The 18,747-nt window shown below is 39.4% G+C and overlaps 2 protein-coding genes across 2 annotated transcripts in view; both read left to right on the forward strand.

The window, feature by feature from the left end:
* The first annotated feature begins 5,993 nt into the window (after positions 1–5,993).
* On the forward strand, positions 5,994–17,164 carry LOC306829271 (endothelin receptor type B-like). The gene is made up of 8 exons (XM_079352245.1): positions 5,994–6,158; positions 10,172–10,689; positions 12,622–12,734; positions 12,810–13,011; positions 15,174–15,323; positions 15,417–15,550; positions 15,669–15,777; positions 15,872–17,164. The coding sequence occupies exons 2-8, from the start codon at positions 10,303–10,305 to the stop codon at positions 16,010–16,012; spliced, it is 1,236 nt and encodes a 411-aa protein (XP_079208371.1). The 5' UTR covers positions 5,994–6,158; positions 10,172–10,302; the 3' UTR covers positions 16,013–17,164.
* Positions 8,338–18,747, forward strand: part of mtus1a (microtubule associated tumor suppressor 1a) — a 48,449-nt gene continuing 38,039 nt past the window's right edge. Inside the window, exon 1 of the mRNA XM_079352239.1 lies at positions 8,338–8,381. Within this exon, the coding sequence (XP_079208365.1) occupies positions 8,353–8,381 (29 nt within the window). The 5' untranslated portion in view covers positions 8,338–8,352. The remainder of the gene's footprint in view (positions 8,382–18,747) is intronic.

Below are 18,747 nucleotides of genomic sequence, written 5' to 3' on the forward strand. Positions count from 1 at the left end.
CGGCCCGTGTTTGGAAAGAGGCATACTTGGTTCTCATGATTATATCTGCTGTCTAAAACTAAGTCATTTATCATCCAAAGGTGTGTTTTGACTGTAACATGAATCAAACCAATCAGAGTCTTTGCTCTCACTGCCTTTGGAGTCAGGCGCTCCTGTATGCAGAGGTACATTGTGAACCCACCCATCTGCCCATGATGCATTCTATAAATAATGGTAGTATAGTGTACCACAGACATTAAACTTTAGGATTAAGATGATCAAGGTACAGTCTTTTTCGGTGTCTTCAAGACAGGAACACAACCAAACAACAGACCTATGTTAGTGGGACCTCACTAACTGAAATGCAAAGACCACCATCTTGCTAGGAATGGCAAAAAAAGGATGGACAAAAGAGGATGTGGTACTATCAAACTGATATGGATGAGGGGGATTTTGAGCGGCGGCTGCTGCCGACAGGTAGGGCTTGTGTCTGGCGGCGTTGAGCACAAAGAGTCCGGGCCGGCTCGAGCTGGGGTGAACTGGTGTCAGTGCTGCCACTGTTCGTTATGGACACATAGAGTCTGTTTGCTACCGGGAATTTCTAAGATGGCAATTCCCTCTAAAATCTAGGAATCTATAAAGGAAACAGCGGTGGTATGTGTTGTCGACAGAGACTGTAAATAAAGCACTGTAGCTACAGGGGAGTGGCCTGTAGTGATGTGCATTCTGAGAGTTGAGAGCCAAAAAGACATTTACTGCCTTTTCTTGGTCAAGAAGGCACCAACTACAATGTCAATACAGATTCATCTTTCAATGGGTAAAGTCTCCCTTTAATTCTGGAGATTAACACTAATTCACAACTACATTATTTGAGCTCCCAAACTTTTTACCAGAACGTAAGACTACCAGCGCCTGTGCGTACAGTAAACTGTGTGCTTTTTCGGGAGCAAACATCATTTTAAAAAGAACTGTAACATTAGTGTTAAAACTTTAAAAGTCAACTAATCCAATTTCTTGTGCCATTATAAAGTAAGCTGTGGAGCTTGAAGACAGATCTACATAGTTACCTTTACACATGTGGAAGGGAGGATGACAGTAAATCTGCATACCATCTAAGAGTAACTAATTCTAGGTTTGAGTAACTGCAATCATGTGTGGGTAAAATATCTCACTGAAGCAGAGTTAGGCTATATAAGGATGCCAAGTATCTGTTGTTTGAGAAGGCTTGGTAAGGAATGAAATGTATGATTGACATTTACGAGTCAAGGTAATGTCTTCTTCAAAGCTTGTACAGATGTACCGAAAGTCAAAAGGAATTTGTGGGATGCGCCTTTCAACAGCACATAAGCAAGTTTGTTCAACAGGAAGCTTTGTCAGCTATTGTCAAGCTGTTTGTGTTGCGTTGATTATCTGACCCCGGAATTAATCGTAAAATAATCTACAGTCTGTTCCGCCATTTTCTTCATGTTAATTTATACATTAGAGAGAGCGAGAAACCTAACAATGACAAACCATTGTCTTACAGTCATACGACAGTTAACAGTAGAAAATCACAGGTTTAGGAAATATGTTGAAGATGCACTGTTACCATCCAGTGCAGGGAGCTGGTTCATGTATTCGTTGCAAATGAGAGGAGGAGAGGAGACAAGGCTATATGTTCACTGGTCCCGTGGTTGTTAAAGGATCTCTGGATAGTAATGCCCTTTAAATAACACAGCACAACGCATTTATACATGTTGGGGGATTTAAAATGTTATTACTTAAGTATGTTGTTATTTAAGAGCCCTTGTATGAAAAACATGAATAGGATCAGGTATAAACACCTTACAGCTTCCAGTAGAGAGGACATCCACAACTGCAGGGCTGTACCATTGTATTTTACTGTGTGTGTGTGTGTGTGTGTGTGTGTGTGTGTGTGTGTGTGTGTGTGTGTGTGTGTGTGTGTGTGTGTGTGTGTGTGTGTGTGTGTGTGTGGTGAAAAGTGTGTGTGTGACTCTACTGATGATCTCTTGTTTTGACCCTCACCACCCATCCTGGAGCAGTCCTCTCCTCCCCTCCTCGCTCTGTCTCCTCTCTCTCACTGTCTCTTTCGGCTCCCAGCCCGAACTGGAACTGGAAACCAATAAGCACCAGACACTTCTAAATGAATGCCACTTTATAAAGACTGTTCCTCATCAGCAACACATCAGTCACTTTAACAACAAAAGGACTCAAAACAAATATTTATAATTTTCATTTGCTAAGTTAGTGCCTTATATTTGTACTTGCGCTTAATACAAGTCCATGCACATTTGTTGTTGCTGCTGTTGTTTTATTGGAATTGCTTATCTTTGCACTGAATCCTGAAAGTTTTGTAAATCTGTACTTTTATTTTTATCCTTTATATTTTTGTATCTATCTTTAAAATCTTTCAACTGTAACTTTACACCGTGGCTCAGAGAGAAACGTTCTTCGATTTTTCTGTATGTCCAGCACATGTTGAACAATTGACAATAAAGATGTCCTTGTCCATCCACAATGTAAATTTCATATAATTTGGAGGAGAATTGTTAGTACATGTACTGCTCTTTATCGCTCGGTGCTGTTACTGTGCCATCAAAAGTCGGCTAAAATGATCGCCATGAGAGATGAGAGCTTTGGCATCATCCTTGTGTCTCCCAACAAGAGGGCAACCAAGAACTCAGCTAGACTCCTTCCCCAGTTTGTTGAGTCTCAAGTGAAGTCAAGTAAACTTTATTTATATAGCATATTTATAACAGCCAAGGCGAACCAAAGTGCTGTGCATCAAGTTTGGCAAAATACATTTCATCCGAACAACATAAACCGATCTCCTCCTGTCTGCAGCCATGGTGCTACTGCTCCATGAAGGATGATAACAGAGTGGTGAAAACAGCTTGAATCTGCTTTCTCTGATATTTCGCAGAATCTAAGTGCCCACAATATTGATGTTTGTTCAGGAGATGAATGGCAGCGTCTTCAACCCTGGAGCGCAGATGCTCAGAGACCTACCTCTGCAGTGTCTTCCTGATAGGACGTTAGTGTGGGTTGTCTGTCACTGGTTTCACACATTATGTCTTCAAAAACATTGGTGCTCTCCAAAGCTTAAGGATCATATTGGAAATGTGCAGACTTTAATCTGGCCCTGCTGATTGTAGGATTCTAGAAACCAGCTGGAGCCTTTCTGAAATTAAGCCATTTCCATTTTTTCTTCATTTGGCCAGTTGAAAGACAATGGATTGGAGCAAGATGTGGTGTGTAGGGGAGGGGCTTGGTAGGAGGAGGAGTTAAAGTGCAGGCGGGTTCGGGGAAAGCTGTAGGGAGGTGTGTTGAGGTTGAGGGGTTGCAAGCAGGGAGTGCTGATGGTGTGGTCAGTTTATTTAATCACCCCTGGTCCCTTATCAGGTCACTGTGGAAGCCTTTGTTGCCAGATATGGTTTATATCTCCAAGGACTCCAAAACTGAGCAGATAAGCTTGAACACTTTCCCTGTTAGCAGTAGGGGGAGTTGTTAAAGTACTTTTGTTGAGGAGGGAACTGGAAGATTGAGCAGCACATTTCCAAAACATCAATCTTCAACCCCGACCATGGCCACACTCTTTGATGAAAAGCCAAGCTTTTAAAAACATTTAATCTTCCAGGTTTCAGTAAATGTATTGATTTAATTTAGACCTTTATCTTTAGATATATCCAGTCTGGGGCGTCAGTTGAGGACTGATTTGTTCAATCTCTCCTATGTTGAAAGGACTTCACGATTCTTTGCTTAGATTAGCTACCCAAAAAGATGTGCTCATTGTTCCATATTTAAAGTTTCTGACTGTCTTGTTTATTCATCTGTCTATGATTTATTTCATGTAGCATGTTTTGGGGTGTGTGTGTGTTTGGGGATGTGTGTTTTTCACAAACATCAAGGACACCAGAACAAAGAAAGGCCATGACTTGAGATGGTGCCAGGTAAATGTTAATGTGCAATGTTCTTTGTTTCTTATTGTTGTTGTTGTTGTTGTCATCTTTCAGTAAATAAAACCTGGGGAATTTTTCTTGAACTTTCAAGCATCAAGTGGCGGATCATTTGACGCCCCACAATGTGCTGTGTGAATGACTTCCGATCAACCCAAAGGTTAACTTCTTTCAAACATCAAAGGAAACATTTGTTGGAAAAAGTGTAAATGGAAGTACTTAATGTTTAACATTTCCATTTTGGTGTAAACATGCAGCTTGTGTGACATTGTGATGAATACAATGAAACTAAACATTGCTTGAGTTCTTACTGTTTTTTACTGATGAAACATTTTTCTGTATCTTAAACAGTGTCTTGTTTGAAAATCATAATACGCTGATTTGTCCCAGCAAAACTGGGAAAATGGTGAATTGTGTGTTGTTTGGCTTGAAGCAAAATTAGCTCTATAAGTCCCAGGGAAAGAAACTAATTGACAGAAAATTCGGATAATGTGAGGCCTTTTCACAAATATCACAACAAAAATGCTAATATTTTACACAACCACAATGAAGGCTTTAAGAAGTTTAAGGACACCAACTGTATGAATTAGATGCAAAGATAACGGTCTCTCCAAAGTATTTGACAGGTTTTTCCCTCTGGACATTTAAAGATGGAGCCCTGCCTTTCTATGCAACAACTCGCTCAGTTCAAAGACATGGTTGAACTTACCGATGATTTTTACTTCGCCTCTTTCTATCAGCTTTTAGTTTGTTCAACTCTGAACTGATAAAAAAACTTCAGCGCATACCGGGAAGTTCCAAGTCAGCTTGTTTCCTGTAAAAGAGGATGAAGAATGTTTACAAATCAGGATGAGGTTTAGAGTAACTATATTCAACCGCGTCCCTCTGTCAAGGTCACTTAGGCAACATCGCAACAGGGACAACAACACATCCTCCCTCCACACACACATGCACACACACACACACACACACACACACACATAAACACAGGTGCGAGGAATGCAGTGTTTTGTTGGTAAGACGTGATGTGTGTAACCCTGTGTATAATGGTGATAATGTCTGTTAATGGTTTAATGATATGAGACTGTGCTAATGACAATAATGATGCACCAGAATAGTCAGCTCCCAAAATAGAGCAGGGGATGGATGTCATTAAACGCCACAGAAAGGACCTTTGTTTTGTGCTGTGTGTGCATGTATGTTAGTGTGTGTGTAGGTGTGTGTGTGTGTGTGTGTGCATGTGGCATGCACGTGTGTATGTGTGTGTGGTGTCTCAGTTTGAATGTGCAATTGCATGTGCCATTGATTGGTTGTGTGTGCATTTGTTTGTCACACACAAACTGGTAACAGAAACCTTATGAGTCTGTTTGTTGACATATTTTGTTTATCTAATTAAGTAAATACTGTAAATGTTGATTTCTGCATTTTAGTTCAAATTTAATAACCAAGTGATATTGGAAAAGACCATCTCAGAGAATAACATGCACACATAAACAAGCAAGCAGACATCATCTGTTTGTGTGACAATAAGTGAGCTGCAGCTTTTAAATATGTTACATATATGTTATATGTTACAAATATGTTACATATACATATTACATATGTTACATATTTAAATCAGTCTCACAATATAATATGACAAACAAACATGATAATCAGCAATGTCTAAAAATTAATAATAAAATTAAAAACATCCACAAACAAAAGAAGCAAAAGGCCATCAACATTAACATGTTTTTTGTTTGTTTGTTTGTTTGTTTGTTAAAAAATACCACAGAGAGATCTTATTGTTGGAGGTGATCTGAGTCTATCAATGATTAGATTAGAGTTTAGAGAAGGCTGGAGGCTGAATCCTTCACATGACAGCACTTGTGTCCCATTGAAGTTTTACAACACACTCTCACCTCTCTTCAAATCCGTGCGCGTTTAGTTAGCCGCGTTCTGACGGAAAGAGGGAAAGATGCTGGTGGTGAAAATATGATTGGTTGCCTCTGCAGCCTCCCGGCTCGTGCGTATAAAAGCCTCAACCGTCCCTCTTGTGAGTAAGAGCAACCGAAGGAGGGAGCCGAGGACCCTGAAGCACAGCGGGGAAACGCTGCACACTGAACTTTTCAACGATACAGCTTTTAAAAGAAAGTCGTGATTATTCCGAAAACAACAGGAACAACACACGGATTATTCATCGAGTCTTTGGCTGTGACCTCGTGATATTTGTGCGGCGAGGTAGGTTTGAATTCAGAAGTTCATTTTCAGCAAGTAAAGACTTTAATTGTTGTAGAAGTTATCTTTTCAAGGAGTGGTACCATTGTCTGCCATTTGAGAAGAAATAAGTATAAGGGTTAAACTACTGGAGAAAAAACTTTTATTCTATCTATCTATCTATCTATCTATCTATCTATCTATTTATCTATCTATCTATCTATCTATCTATCTATCTATCTATCTATCTATCTATCTATCTATCTATCTATCTATCTATCTATCTATCATCTGTCCATGTTTGCTTGAACAATTTCCTTTCTCACTTTCATTAAGTGCACAAACCATTATTGTTCCTTTATGTTGACATACAGTAATAGTCTCACGTTATCAACTTGTTGAAGGTCGTTTTCCACACAAATTCAGTTTTTATGGGGATTCACTTATTGCAGAGAGTAGTCCTGCTCTATTGCAGCATCACAGTCTGACATTGCTGATGTATTCATCTTATCAGTCACAGAGTTTGAACTCTCTGGTATCATGGCCTGCAGATATGTGCAGATTTGCGTTGGTCTCTTGCAGCTCTCTGAAGGTTAAAACCTGGCACTTGATGGACGATATCTATCCAAACAAAAACGTTTTAATCCAGAGATTGGAGTTCTGCAGTTCACAGGCTCTCTCACTCCCCTTGTACAGGATTTATTGGCATGATAATGCCACCCACTTAAACTCCAGAGAACTGGCAAAAAAAAGTAGTTTTTTACACCTTAACAAAGAATGAAAAATAAGTCTATAAACTTTAACTGTCACATGTGTGTATTTAGGTGCTGTGGAGCTGAAACTCAGCTTGTATTTTTCCTAAAGTTCAAATAAGCTCCACCTCAAGCAGCTGAAAAAGTAAAACTCCACTTACGCAATGGATAGATAGATAGATAGATAGATAGATAGATAGATAGATAGATAGATAGATAGATAGATAGATAGATAGATATTTCAGTGCATTCTGCTGGTTATACTGTCCAACAAATGCCAGCTCAGTATGTGTCACATAAATATATTTATTATTTACTACAGAACAACCATGTGGTCTTGAAGTCTTGTCCAAATGTTTTGGCGCCAACTTAACATGATAATTAATAAATCTATTTATCAGGGTCAGGCTCATAAATAAGCTTTATATTGTAAATTCTTGGCGATTTTGTTGTGAAGTTGAGTCATAATGGATAAAAATCTATTTATTTTCTCAATTGTTCCATTAAATTGAATCCATTTGCCTTGCAAGTTCTCCACACTCCCCATGACTTCCTGTTATCTTCATTTTTGTATCGCCTCTCATCTGGTTTCAGGTCATCTCATGACTCCTGCCCTCTCCGTTGTTATACTTCAGCTTTCCCTCTTTCCTCCTTTCTGCCATTGCCTTCCTCTAACTTTACTCTATTCTACCTTTTTTCCTCAAACTGGAGCAGTAATCTTTCCTTTATGATCAGTCTTCTTCAATGCAATCCTGAATTCTGTAAAAGAAAGCGTTTTTTTTTTTCGTTTTTTTTTTTTTACTTTAACACCCTTTTTGCCCTTCCTATCTTCTTCTTTTACAAGCAAACACATTTTCTGACCAGCTAGTATCCCTCTCATTGTGTCTCTTTCTGTTGCCAATTTTCCACATCCTTCTTCGTAAGATGTGAAGCCAGCAGAGCTAAAGGTTGCAGGTGGTTTCCAAAGGAAAAAAATATTAGATTTAAAGGATCAGCCTAATTAAAAATAAGCTTTCCACTCAGATCAGTCAGTCCTGCTCTAACACGGACTAATAGGGTACCTACCATGTTATCCAACACAAAGACATGATTCATATGACAGACAGAGCATATGGACCATGGCCAGATCTTTCAAAATGGATTCATGTGACATGTCTGTGAGTCCATCCGTGTAATTTAGTTTCTTTGTGTGTGTGAACAGAACAAGCCAATGTCTTTATGAACCAGAAGCAGATGTTAAAATCATTGCATGTGTGCAATTGTATGCAGCTGTAGTGTCATTTATTTTTTTTATATATATTTTTTTATAGATAGATAGATAGATTTTGCATTTGAAAGTTTCAAGGAGGTTTGCACATCCACTCTGAAATGAAGACAATGTGTGTGTCTGTGTGTAAATGTGCGACCTGTCAGTATGTCTCTACAGATTTTGCCGCCCTCATCAATAAGCCCATTTATCCCGAGAGATGCTCCGGGGCATTCTTAGGAGTACACATGACTCTCGAGAGGCTGAGGGACTAGCTTGACTCTCCTGGGAGAGTCATTAACACAATCACAGACACACATACAGAAACACACACAAGTGCTTTTCCTGATCTAACCTCGGTCGTCACCAATTGTCTGTTTCACAGTCCACTGCTCTTTTCTCTCCCACTTCATTTCACCTCCTCACTTTTTTTTATTAATAAAGTCAAATTATATGGCAAACTAGTTCTTCAGTTCTTCAACTGCCTTTCCACTTCAACATTTATATGTTCGCTTCATGAGAAAGCGTGCGACCCCCACGTACTGAGGTCGACGTTTTGCACAATACAAAGTGAATCCTGATGATGGCACAAGAGAGGAACGACTTGTTTTGACGGCCACACAAACACATGTGTTGTCATTACAATCCATCAAAGCTGTTAATGGAGGCGCACACATTTACTAAAGGGTTTTATTTCCAACTCGTTAAGATAGATTTACACCAGAAGTATTGCAACAGGAATATTAGAATAGATTGATGTTCAAAACTAACTCATGACTAAGGGTGCTTCATATAATTTCATTTTTGTCATAAACTGTTACATATTTTTGGACAAAAAGCGTATGTTTTCATTCATTGTGTTTCATTTTAGCACACAGTGATCCAGCAGAGACCTGATGTGTTCTGATATCTAGTTTAATACAATTTGCTGTGATGTGAAGACAAAGGAGTTTTTGAATACTATCCACTATTTTCATGCCATGTTAGTCACTGTGGGCAACGCATTTATATTCAAATACATGTTTTAATACCTGAAAATGTGAGACCAATGCCTCACAGAGGATGTATACCTGCTACCATTAAACATCCGATGATTAGTGTTGGAGAAAACTTGAACTGCATTTGTTTTGTTTTTTTATTAGATTGTTCTAAAAATTACAAAATGTTTAAGTTAACTAGTTTTTTTGATGATCAAAGTCTGCACAGTTTACTTCTCAACTTCTGCCCATCCCTCTTTTTTTCTTCTTTGTCTTTCATCACCAACTTCTGCTGGTTCTCTGTATCTCTTTATTATCATCATCATCATCATCATCATCATCATCATAAGCTGTCTGTCTGTCTGTCTGTCTGTCTGTCTGTCTGTCTGTCTGTCTGTCTGTCTGTCTGTCTGTCTGTCTGTCTGTCTGTCTGTCTGTCTGTCTGATTTGAGCTCACAATTCGCACTTATTAAACAAAAAGCAGCTACAATCATTGCGAAGAGAAGAGTACATTCTTGTTAGTCCACATCTTTGGAGAAGTTCAGGTTTTGGAACAATCCAAAGAGAAGTGGTTGTATTTTTGTCCACCAGGAAAATAACCCTCCAACATCTCCACGGCTCCTGCTGGGACCCTGATGGAGTGCATATGGAGTCTGCTCACAGCTGCAGCATGAAAGAAGATATAAAAGAGTATCGAGTGACCTGTATCACATGTCTCCCAACCGGACATATGACCAAATCTCTGTTAGGTCTGACATCCATGGCAGGCAGTGGGAAAAAGGCCTTTGTGTGCCCATACCTGGACTTTTTACTCAAAACACAGTAGTGTTGCTTGAGGGAACACAAAGGGAAATCCTGATTGTTCAAACAAGATATTGTGTGATTCAGTTGTGAAGATTTTAAGATATTGAACAGGAAAAGTAAAAACTTTGACCTAGTGGTCACAGAACAAAAAAGTCTTGCTTATCCATCCTGCAGTTTGTGAGATACACTTTCTTGTATGTTTTTGTGTTAGCGTGCCATGTGATGGTTCCTTCTCTCTCGCTCTCTCTCTCTCTGCAGGGTAAAAACGCTTGGACAAGGCCCTGTGTATAGATGTTTGTGCGAACATGTGTGTGTGAGTGCCTTTAAGTGTGATCCTGAGATTGTCTGTGCCTTTGAGTGAGAGAACATCTTGCTGTGTGAGTGCGAAGATGAGGGCCGTCGCTCTGCTGTGTCTGCTGGTTGTCGCTGAGATCGAAGCCTCCCGCTTTATCCGGGACTCCCAGAGCAGCCCAGAGGCTTCCGAACCCTCTAAGAACAACGCCTCCGTCCAACTACCACCCCTTCAGCCATCCCGGCCAAGGGGGTCTTTCCCTCCCATGTGCATAAAGCCCACAGAGATCAAGCACGCCTTCAAGTATGTGAACACCATTGTGTCTTGCCTGATCTTTGTGGTGGGGATCATCGGAAACTCTTCGCTACTCAGGATCATATATAAGAACAAGTGTATGAGGAACGGACCAAATGTCCTGATTGGCAGCCTGGCTCTTGGGGACCTTCTTTATATTATCATCGCCATCCCCATCAATGTGTTTAAGGTGAGTGTGTGATTTTTTTGGTGTTTGATGTGTCTGAGTTGTGATGACATCTGCATGTCAAAGACAGACAACTTTTTAAAACAGAGGAAAACAATTTCATACTTACATTCATCGAACAACATTCATTCATTAGGCAAAAATAGAACTTAAATTATTACATTTCAATCTGTGACTTCAGTTAGACACTCCTCTTTTTGACTGTCATTCATTGTGACTTGAATCTCAATGACTTTGCCTGCATTGTATTATCATGTACTCTGATAGGGCTGTTTATTACTCGTTTCTTGGCGCAGCCTTTGTGGTTAGCTGTGGTATTTAACACGTTTTTTTCTGTGGGTAGTCCCTTCATTTGGTATGTTCTCTGGTTTTCTTCATTTCCTTTGGCAGTAAAGACTGTCCCACCTTTACCACAAGGGATCATTCATACCAAAAATATATCAAATGAAGGTGTTAGCCGTAAGTCATGGGCAGCTTGAGCCCAAGCACTTAAGAAACAATTTTGTCATTGTTTTCCAAAATTGCCTTGCAAGTGAGAGAAAGAAATGAGAACATGCAGCAGGCTTGGATTTAAGAACCACCAATCAAAAACCTGAATCTCAAACTGTAACCACACAACTCGTTATGTGTGAAACTGGCCTAGTTTACCAAATCTTATTGAGTTCAGCTGGACTGTTGTGCTTCATTTTATCATGAGCCATCTGAGCATTAGTCACTCTGATTTTATTTCCCTTGTTTAAAAACATAATTTAAGATTTCTGTGAAAACCCCAAATTGTAATGGAAAACACAATGAGATAAAGAGATTTACAGGATAATAATGTAATACAATGAGGAACAGCATCTGCTAATTTGACGACAGGCATGGTTTTGTCAATCAGAAAATGATGGTGATGATAAGAGGACTGCACGATACTGGAAAAACGGACATTGCATTATATTTTCTTCATTTTTCTTCAATATAAATTGTGATATGAACAACACAAAGAATCCCACTGGATAAACATGGTACATGTTCACATTCACATATTAACCCTGCATGATGTGCAAAAAAGTGCCATGTTTCATATTTTGATTGGGAAATTAAGAGCAGTTAGTACACAAATATTAAAGACTACATAGAAGTTATAACTCATAGTCTCTATCTGCTCTCCAGGTTTGAAACAATACATACTAAATTACCACCAATTAATCTGAGGGTTGCAAGATCCTAGCTTGATTTTCATCTGACTGCATCAACATGCTGTTAAACGTGGTCATAATACCTGGGCCTCTATCCAACAGGTGCTGAATACATTTCTGCAGGACTCCCTTGAAAAAGAGGTTTTTAACCTCAATGGGACTTTCCTGGATAAATAAAGGTTAAATAAATAAATAAAAATTGCTGCTTTAAATTTAACTTCTTGTTTTCATTTTTGGGAATAAATAGATTTTTTTTGTTATACGTTTGTCCATACATTCATCCTCTTATGCTTTTTATATAGTCGGGTCACGATGGCAGCAAGCGCAGTATTCTGTCTCTCAATCTCACGGTGCACCAAATCATCACTCATGAACAAGACCATAACAAGAGTCATAAGATAGATGTTCATGAACGCTCATTTTGTGATAATGATAACATTGTGATTTATAGTGAAGCTCTCGTGGATAATAAAATGGTACATTTTCATGAGTGGCAGACAAGCACTAAGCGCTAAAGATGAAATGAGGTTCTAGTCTTGTTGTTGAAGACACTGTTCTGATCCTGAACTGATTTTTAAACCTCCAGGAAAAGGGCTGACGCATTGTGGAAGAACAAAGGGCTGATGATTTTGGGCTGAAGTTGCTGCAGTGATAATAAAAGAATCTCAAAGAGGTCTTTTCATGTTGCTTAACAGCTAACGTGTCTTAAACGGCTCTCATTGCAAATGACCTGCAGCTTCATTTTCCCCTGCAGCTAATAGCTGAGGACTGGCCCTTTGGCGTGTACATCTGCAAGTTGTTCCCGTTCATCCAGAAAGCTTCAGTTGGAATCACTGTCCTCAGCTTGTGCGCTCTCAGTATTGACCGGTAAGTGAACACACACTCTATACACATGACAAATATAAAGCCTAAAAACTAATGCATTTGTCTGTGCCTGCATAGTTACCATGCAGTAACATCATGGAGCAGGGTGAAGGGCATGGGGATCCCTCTGTGGAAAGCAGTGGAGGTGACTCTGATCTGGCTGGTGGCTGTGATGCTGGCTGTCCCCGAGGCGCTGGCATTCGACATGCTGGAGATACCGTACAGAGGCAACAAGCTGCGTGTGTGCATGTTGCCTCCACAACAGACGAGCTTCATGAAGGTAGTTGCTTGATAAGAATGTAACCCTTTAACAGTGATGGAGGACGCATAGAAGTGCTATTAAGTAAAATAATAATACCACAAGTTTCTAATATTTTACTAGTAAAGGCACTTCATATAAATAAAAAGAAAAAGGAGGAATGAGCCAAATATTCTGTTGGTAGCAAAAAGCAAAATTGTACGTAATGCAGCAGAGTCAGTGTTGTATTATTTAACAATAATGTAGTTGTTTAGCAAAGACAACACTATAATCAACAATATATTGTTCTACGTGGTGAGGTATATACATCAAGTACTGTTTTATTTTATCAGCTCTTTAAATAAACGAAAGCTCTTCCACCTTGTTTGCGCTTGAGGAGAGGTCACAGGAATACTTTAATCAGTAGGCTTCACCTTCAGAGCAGCAGGTCAGTATTTATCTCTTTAATGGGAAAAAGTGGGACGTTTACACAGAAATCAAGTATCTCCTCTGTTAATGTTTCTGAGTCATGACTGTCGACAATGAGTGAGAAGCTTGAGTCCCACTGTCTGTACTGTTGTCAGAGCTGTGTTTACATCCTGTTTACATGGACAGGATGGCCCTCCATATAAAGCTGGCTTAGTCAAGGACTAGAGAAAAGAAGAATAACATACTGCTAATGTTGATGTCACGTCATTTCCTGTCAGTTTCTGTGCAATATGAGTCAGTGAGTTAACCAAAGATTGCTAACATTAGCCTGCTAAAACAACAATGCTGTTGCAGCTCGAGTTTTGGGCTGGTGCTGGAGATCAAGGGCGACATCTACTGGATCAAAAAGTCACACATTTATCCTTTAATAGAATTATCCAAGTAAATGTCCTGGAGTGATTTCCATTCATAATCCTGACAGAAAGCAGATCAATAGATTATCACTTTAAGAATAATGGAAGAAAAACAGCACAAAGAATGTGAAAAGTAGATTTGACTTAGCCTGAGGAATGACTAAGAGATTAATCAAATCAAACAACTGCATACTCCACGTTCCTTCCTGGGGAATATGATCAGTATAACTGTAGCTTGGACACACTGCAGCAATTTATCAAATCAACATGTTTGATAGAGGCTGCTTGTTATGTTATTGTTTTCTCATGTGGTGAAAATATCCTGCACTCTAATTTAGATCTCTTTGTCAAAGCCAAGTTTGCAAAGATGTTCCTTTTAACTGTGTTTTGTATTTAATCAGGATATGTTGTGTTCCTTGTCAAGTTGGGCCAATAATTGATAAACGGTCTTAATCATCTCAACATGAATCTTTCTCAAATCCATGCTACGGAAACAGACAACAGACAAACAGTTTATGTAACTGTAATTTGTTATTTGAAACTGGTGAATAGCACTTTTGGCCTGATATTGTTAGCAACAAGACAAGCTCGAGATGATGATTCTCTAAATGTCCTTGAATTACTCAAAAGCTAATTTAGCATTGCAAAAGTACTTCTTCTTCTTCTGTACAAACAATCCTGACCCTCAGTGAATGACTTACCAGCATATATAGAGTATGAGATTGTGTGCTAGATCAAGTCTGAAACCCCCTCGTATGTGTGTGTGTGTGTGTGTGTATAAATATATATACTACTACTATATATACAGTATACTGATTATAACATTTGCTTTGTGGTGTAGGTTACACATTGGAAACAGTAATGAAACACAAATGTAAAGTTCTGACAAAATGAAGGTTTAAAAGTCCTCCCATGTATCAGACTGATATGAAACACACCTCGCTGCTTGTGTTATGTAAAAAAGACGTGTTGGTGTTATGATGGACAATAACTAAAGGTTGGCTTAGTCTTAGTTCAATAAGTCTACCTTCTCTTTCTTTTGCCTGTTACACTTTTTAGAAAATATGTGCTCAAACAGGCCCTTTATAAATGTTCCCGTAATGACATCACAAAGGGTGAACTGGAGGGGTTTATAGGCATGATCAAATCTAGAATGAGACTCAGATTGTTGGCAAGAAACTTCACTGTCATGATTTTGGGAGCTCTGAGACTTCTTTAAGCTTTTTGAGGCAAAAGCCCTCGAAAATCCACAGCATCACTTTAAGCTCTAACAATGTTGACAGGATCAATCCAACAGATATATTTTTAGGAAACTTCAAATATAGTCATATTGTTTTGTACTTTTTTCTTTATTTTTTCCAGTTCTACCAGGATGTCAAAGATTGGTGGCTGTTTGGCTTCTACTTCTGCCTCCCACTAGCCTGCACAGGGATCTTTTACACACTCATGTCCTGTGAAATGCTCAGCCGCAAAAAAGGCATGCGCATCGCACTCAATGACCACATGAAACAGGTATTTGTGAATGACTGAGGCTGCGCTTCAGTGTAATGGGCACAATGACACTGCAGCAGTTAGTGACATTAATCCTTGTCTTTTTGTGTGCAGCGGAGGGAAGTAGCAAAGACAGTGTTCTGCTTGGTGTTGATTTTTGCTCTCTGCTGGCTGCCCCTTCATCTCAGCCGAATTCTGAAGAAAACAATCTATGACGAAAATGACCCCAACCGCTGTGAACTGCTCAGGTAGGCACACAGAAACAGTAAGCGACACAATAAACCACAAACTTCATGAGGACCCATTGTTCTCTGCTCTACAGCTTCCTGCAGTCTTCACCCCTAACTTTGCTCCTTTCCCTGTCAGCTTCCTGCTAGTGATGGATTACATTGGCATCAACATGGCCTCCCTTAACTCTTGCATTAACCCGATTGCCCTCTACTTTGTCAGCCAGAAGTTTAAAAACTGCTTCCAGGTAAGAGGACACAAACTGGTAATAAGAGTCCATCCTTGTTTATTACGGCAGTAAACAAAGGCCATTTATTGTGTGCATGTGTGCTTGTCTGCAGACCTGCCTGTGCTGCTGGTGCTACAGAACATCTCCTCTTGATGGACCGGGTTCAGGGGGACGCTGGAAGGGCTCCTGTAACGGAAATGGACTAGACCGCTCCAGCTCCCGCTCCAGTCAAAAATACACAAGCTCTTCATAAAAACACTGATGCAAATATCACACTTGATCTTCTGCCAAATACACTAAATAAGAATTAACTGTTCTTAGCAGTTTCTGAAATGGGAAAACAGCCATGACACTGCCTGACCGATCCTGAAGACGAGGGTAATATGGAGCGATGTACTGTAGAAGTCACTTCTGGAGGACGTACTGGTTAAAAAAAGACTGGATCAATTCAAACTGATGAATGAAATAGCAGGACTTTAACAGTTCAGGCTGTAATACTTACTGAAAAAACAAACAAAATAAAAGCCAAATGTTTGTGTTCTGGCACTAAGCTCATGGAGAGAAGTAAAAGTCTCTCATCAAATGAATGTTTATTCAAGCCACATGTAAATATATGTACAGGATTATTCACATGTAAACCTATGTTCATATCTATTCTTAGTTTTCATTTATGGGTTCTCCATATATCACAAGGAAACAGAGGGAAACCTATGTTCAACTGGTTATTAGCTGATTAATTACTGCATGATGTCTCTGAGCTCCCTCTAGTAACTGGTGACATCATACCAGAGTAAAATGGGCCCCAGTGTGTCTAACAGCCATGGGGAGAGTCAAACATTGAACATCTGTTATCTTGAAATTATGGCTGCTCTGAGTGGTCACATGGAGGGCAGCTGTTGTCTAAGAGAGCTGAGCGATACCAGATGATTCCCATCATGCTACAAAGAAAAGGTCACTATGAAACCTTATTATTTTTGCATTGCTTATGCTGTTAAAGATGGTTTCCACTTTGGAAAAGGTCTCCAACACTAAAAAAAACCAAACACTTTTGACAGTATTGCTTCTATTTTTCTAAGAAAATATCACGAAACACTTGAGCCTGTTTACTCCCCACATGAGGTATCTATTTATGATTCCAAACATTTCACCTCCGTCACTCCTGGTCCTGTTACAAAGATGTTCCTGTGGCAGGAAATTACTCCAAATGACTTCTTACAGCTGCTTCAGGAAAACATTTTATAAAGTTGATCCATTTAAAAGCTTCAAGAAAGGAAGGACATAAATCCTGTACAGCTGGTTGTTTTTAAGAACTGATATTTTAGTGGAGTTTTTTACTTACTGGTTATAAAAATTATTTAGGTATATCCTTTTTATGCTTTGAATGTAATAAAAGTTCTCGAAGTGACACGTGCCTGAGCGGCATTTTCGAGGAAGTGATTTTATTGAATGAAAAATGCCATATGAGGAGTGAAAACACTGAAGGTGAAGATGTCAGTAACTTGAGTAACCTATGAGTGCTTAATGGTCTCTTACTGGGGACAAATCTTGTTATACTCACACATAATTATCTTTCATATATTGTCTTGAGCCCGACCGATTATTCGGCCAGCCAGTTATATCAGGCGATATAAGCATATTTAACGACGAGGGCTATCGAGGGCTATCAGCCAATTTTAACGCATGTATGCGCCGATATTATTCGATTCATTCACCAGTCAAATAGCATTCAGTTTGAGTATCTTTCTGGCCGAGCATGCTTCATGGATTATAACAATTATTATCACTGACCATCTTGTATTCCTTATTTATCTATCACAATGGTTGATACCTGCATTTGGGAGATCAACGCAATAAATGTATCTATCTATCTCTACAGAGAGAACATAGAGCTCAATGCTATTGGACAATATATTGGCATATCTTTCTATCCCTCATATCGGTTTCAGCCCTAAAAATCTGTCAGGCCTAACTTTTGTTGTTATTTAAAGATGTAGCATTGGGAGATCCATGATGTGTCTGAGCCTACTACAATCTGAGAGAATGTGAAAATCAGCACAGAGTATGTCAATGGGAAGAAAATTCTGTATAATGTTTAAGTGAATGGGTACAGGTTTCCTCTTTTGAAGCCACATGGTGGCAAATTTGGTTCCTGACTTACCTAAGCCGTTGTGTTCAGATTCTTCAGGTTTTCCTCTCAGACTGTGTCCTGCTTGAAACCAAGAGCTTTTACAAATAAAAAATCGAGACTACTAAAAACAGCTCTAAAACACAACAATATCAGAATATCATCTATAGACGCTGCATTCACATACAGATATTTGGAGAAATTATTCTGTATATAAATAAACCTATGTCGTCATTAAGCTGATTTCCTCCATGTTAAAGCAACTGTGTACTGGATGATGTGAGATGCCTTATGCCTGTCTGTAAGAAGGAACCAACAAGCTATGGTTGTAAATGTGATATTAAAGCATTATTTTGTTTAAGCTACAGCTGTAATTAGGATTGTTTCTGGTCACTAAAATGTATTGTCATAATTACTGACAAAAGTAGAAGTTGGTGGCAGGGTGATGTGTTCGTAAGCGCAGTCACCTCACAGCAAGACGGATCCTGTTTTGAATCTGCAGGCGAGCAGGTCGCTTCTGTGTGGAGTTTTCATCTTCTCACTGATGTCTGTGTGGCTTCCCTCTAAAGACATACTAAAAAGGTAAAGTGGTGACTGTGGACAGAGGTGCTGCTTGTCAACAAGCAAGGCAGGCAAATGCTTGGGGCCCCAAGTAGGGGGCCACTGAAGTCACTGAAGACAAATGAGTGACAGCTCATCACAGAAGAGGGATTAGCCGTCTATATGAGAGAAAGAAAGAGGAAGAGGAGTAAGTGTCATCTGGCAAACATAATTGTAATAATACGGGTTAGAGGACGCCCCAACTGATTCTTTCCTAGGGCCCCAACAGACTCTAAATCAGTGTTACACTATTGCATTATCGT

Source organism: Symphodus melops, assembly GCF_947650265.1.
Source record: "Symphodus melops genome assembly, chromosome: 9".
Lineage (NCBI taxonomy): Eukaryota > Metazoa > Chordata > Actinopteri > Labriformes > Labridae > Symphodus > Symphodus melops.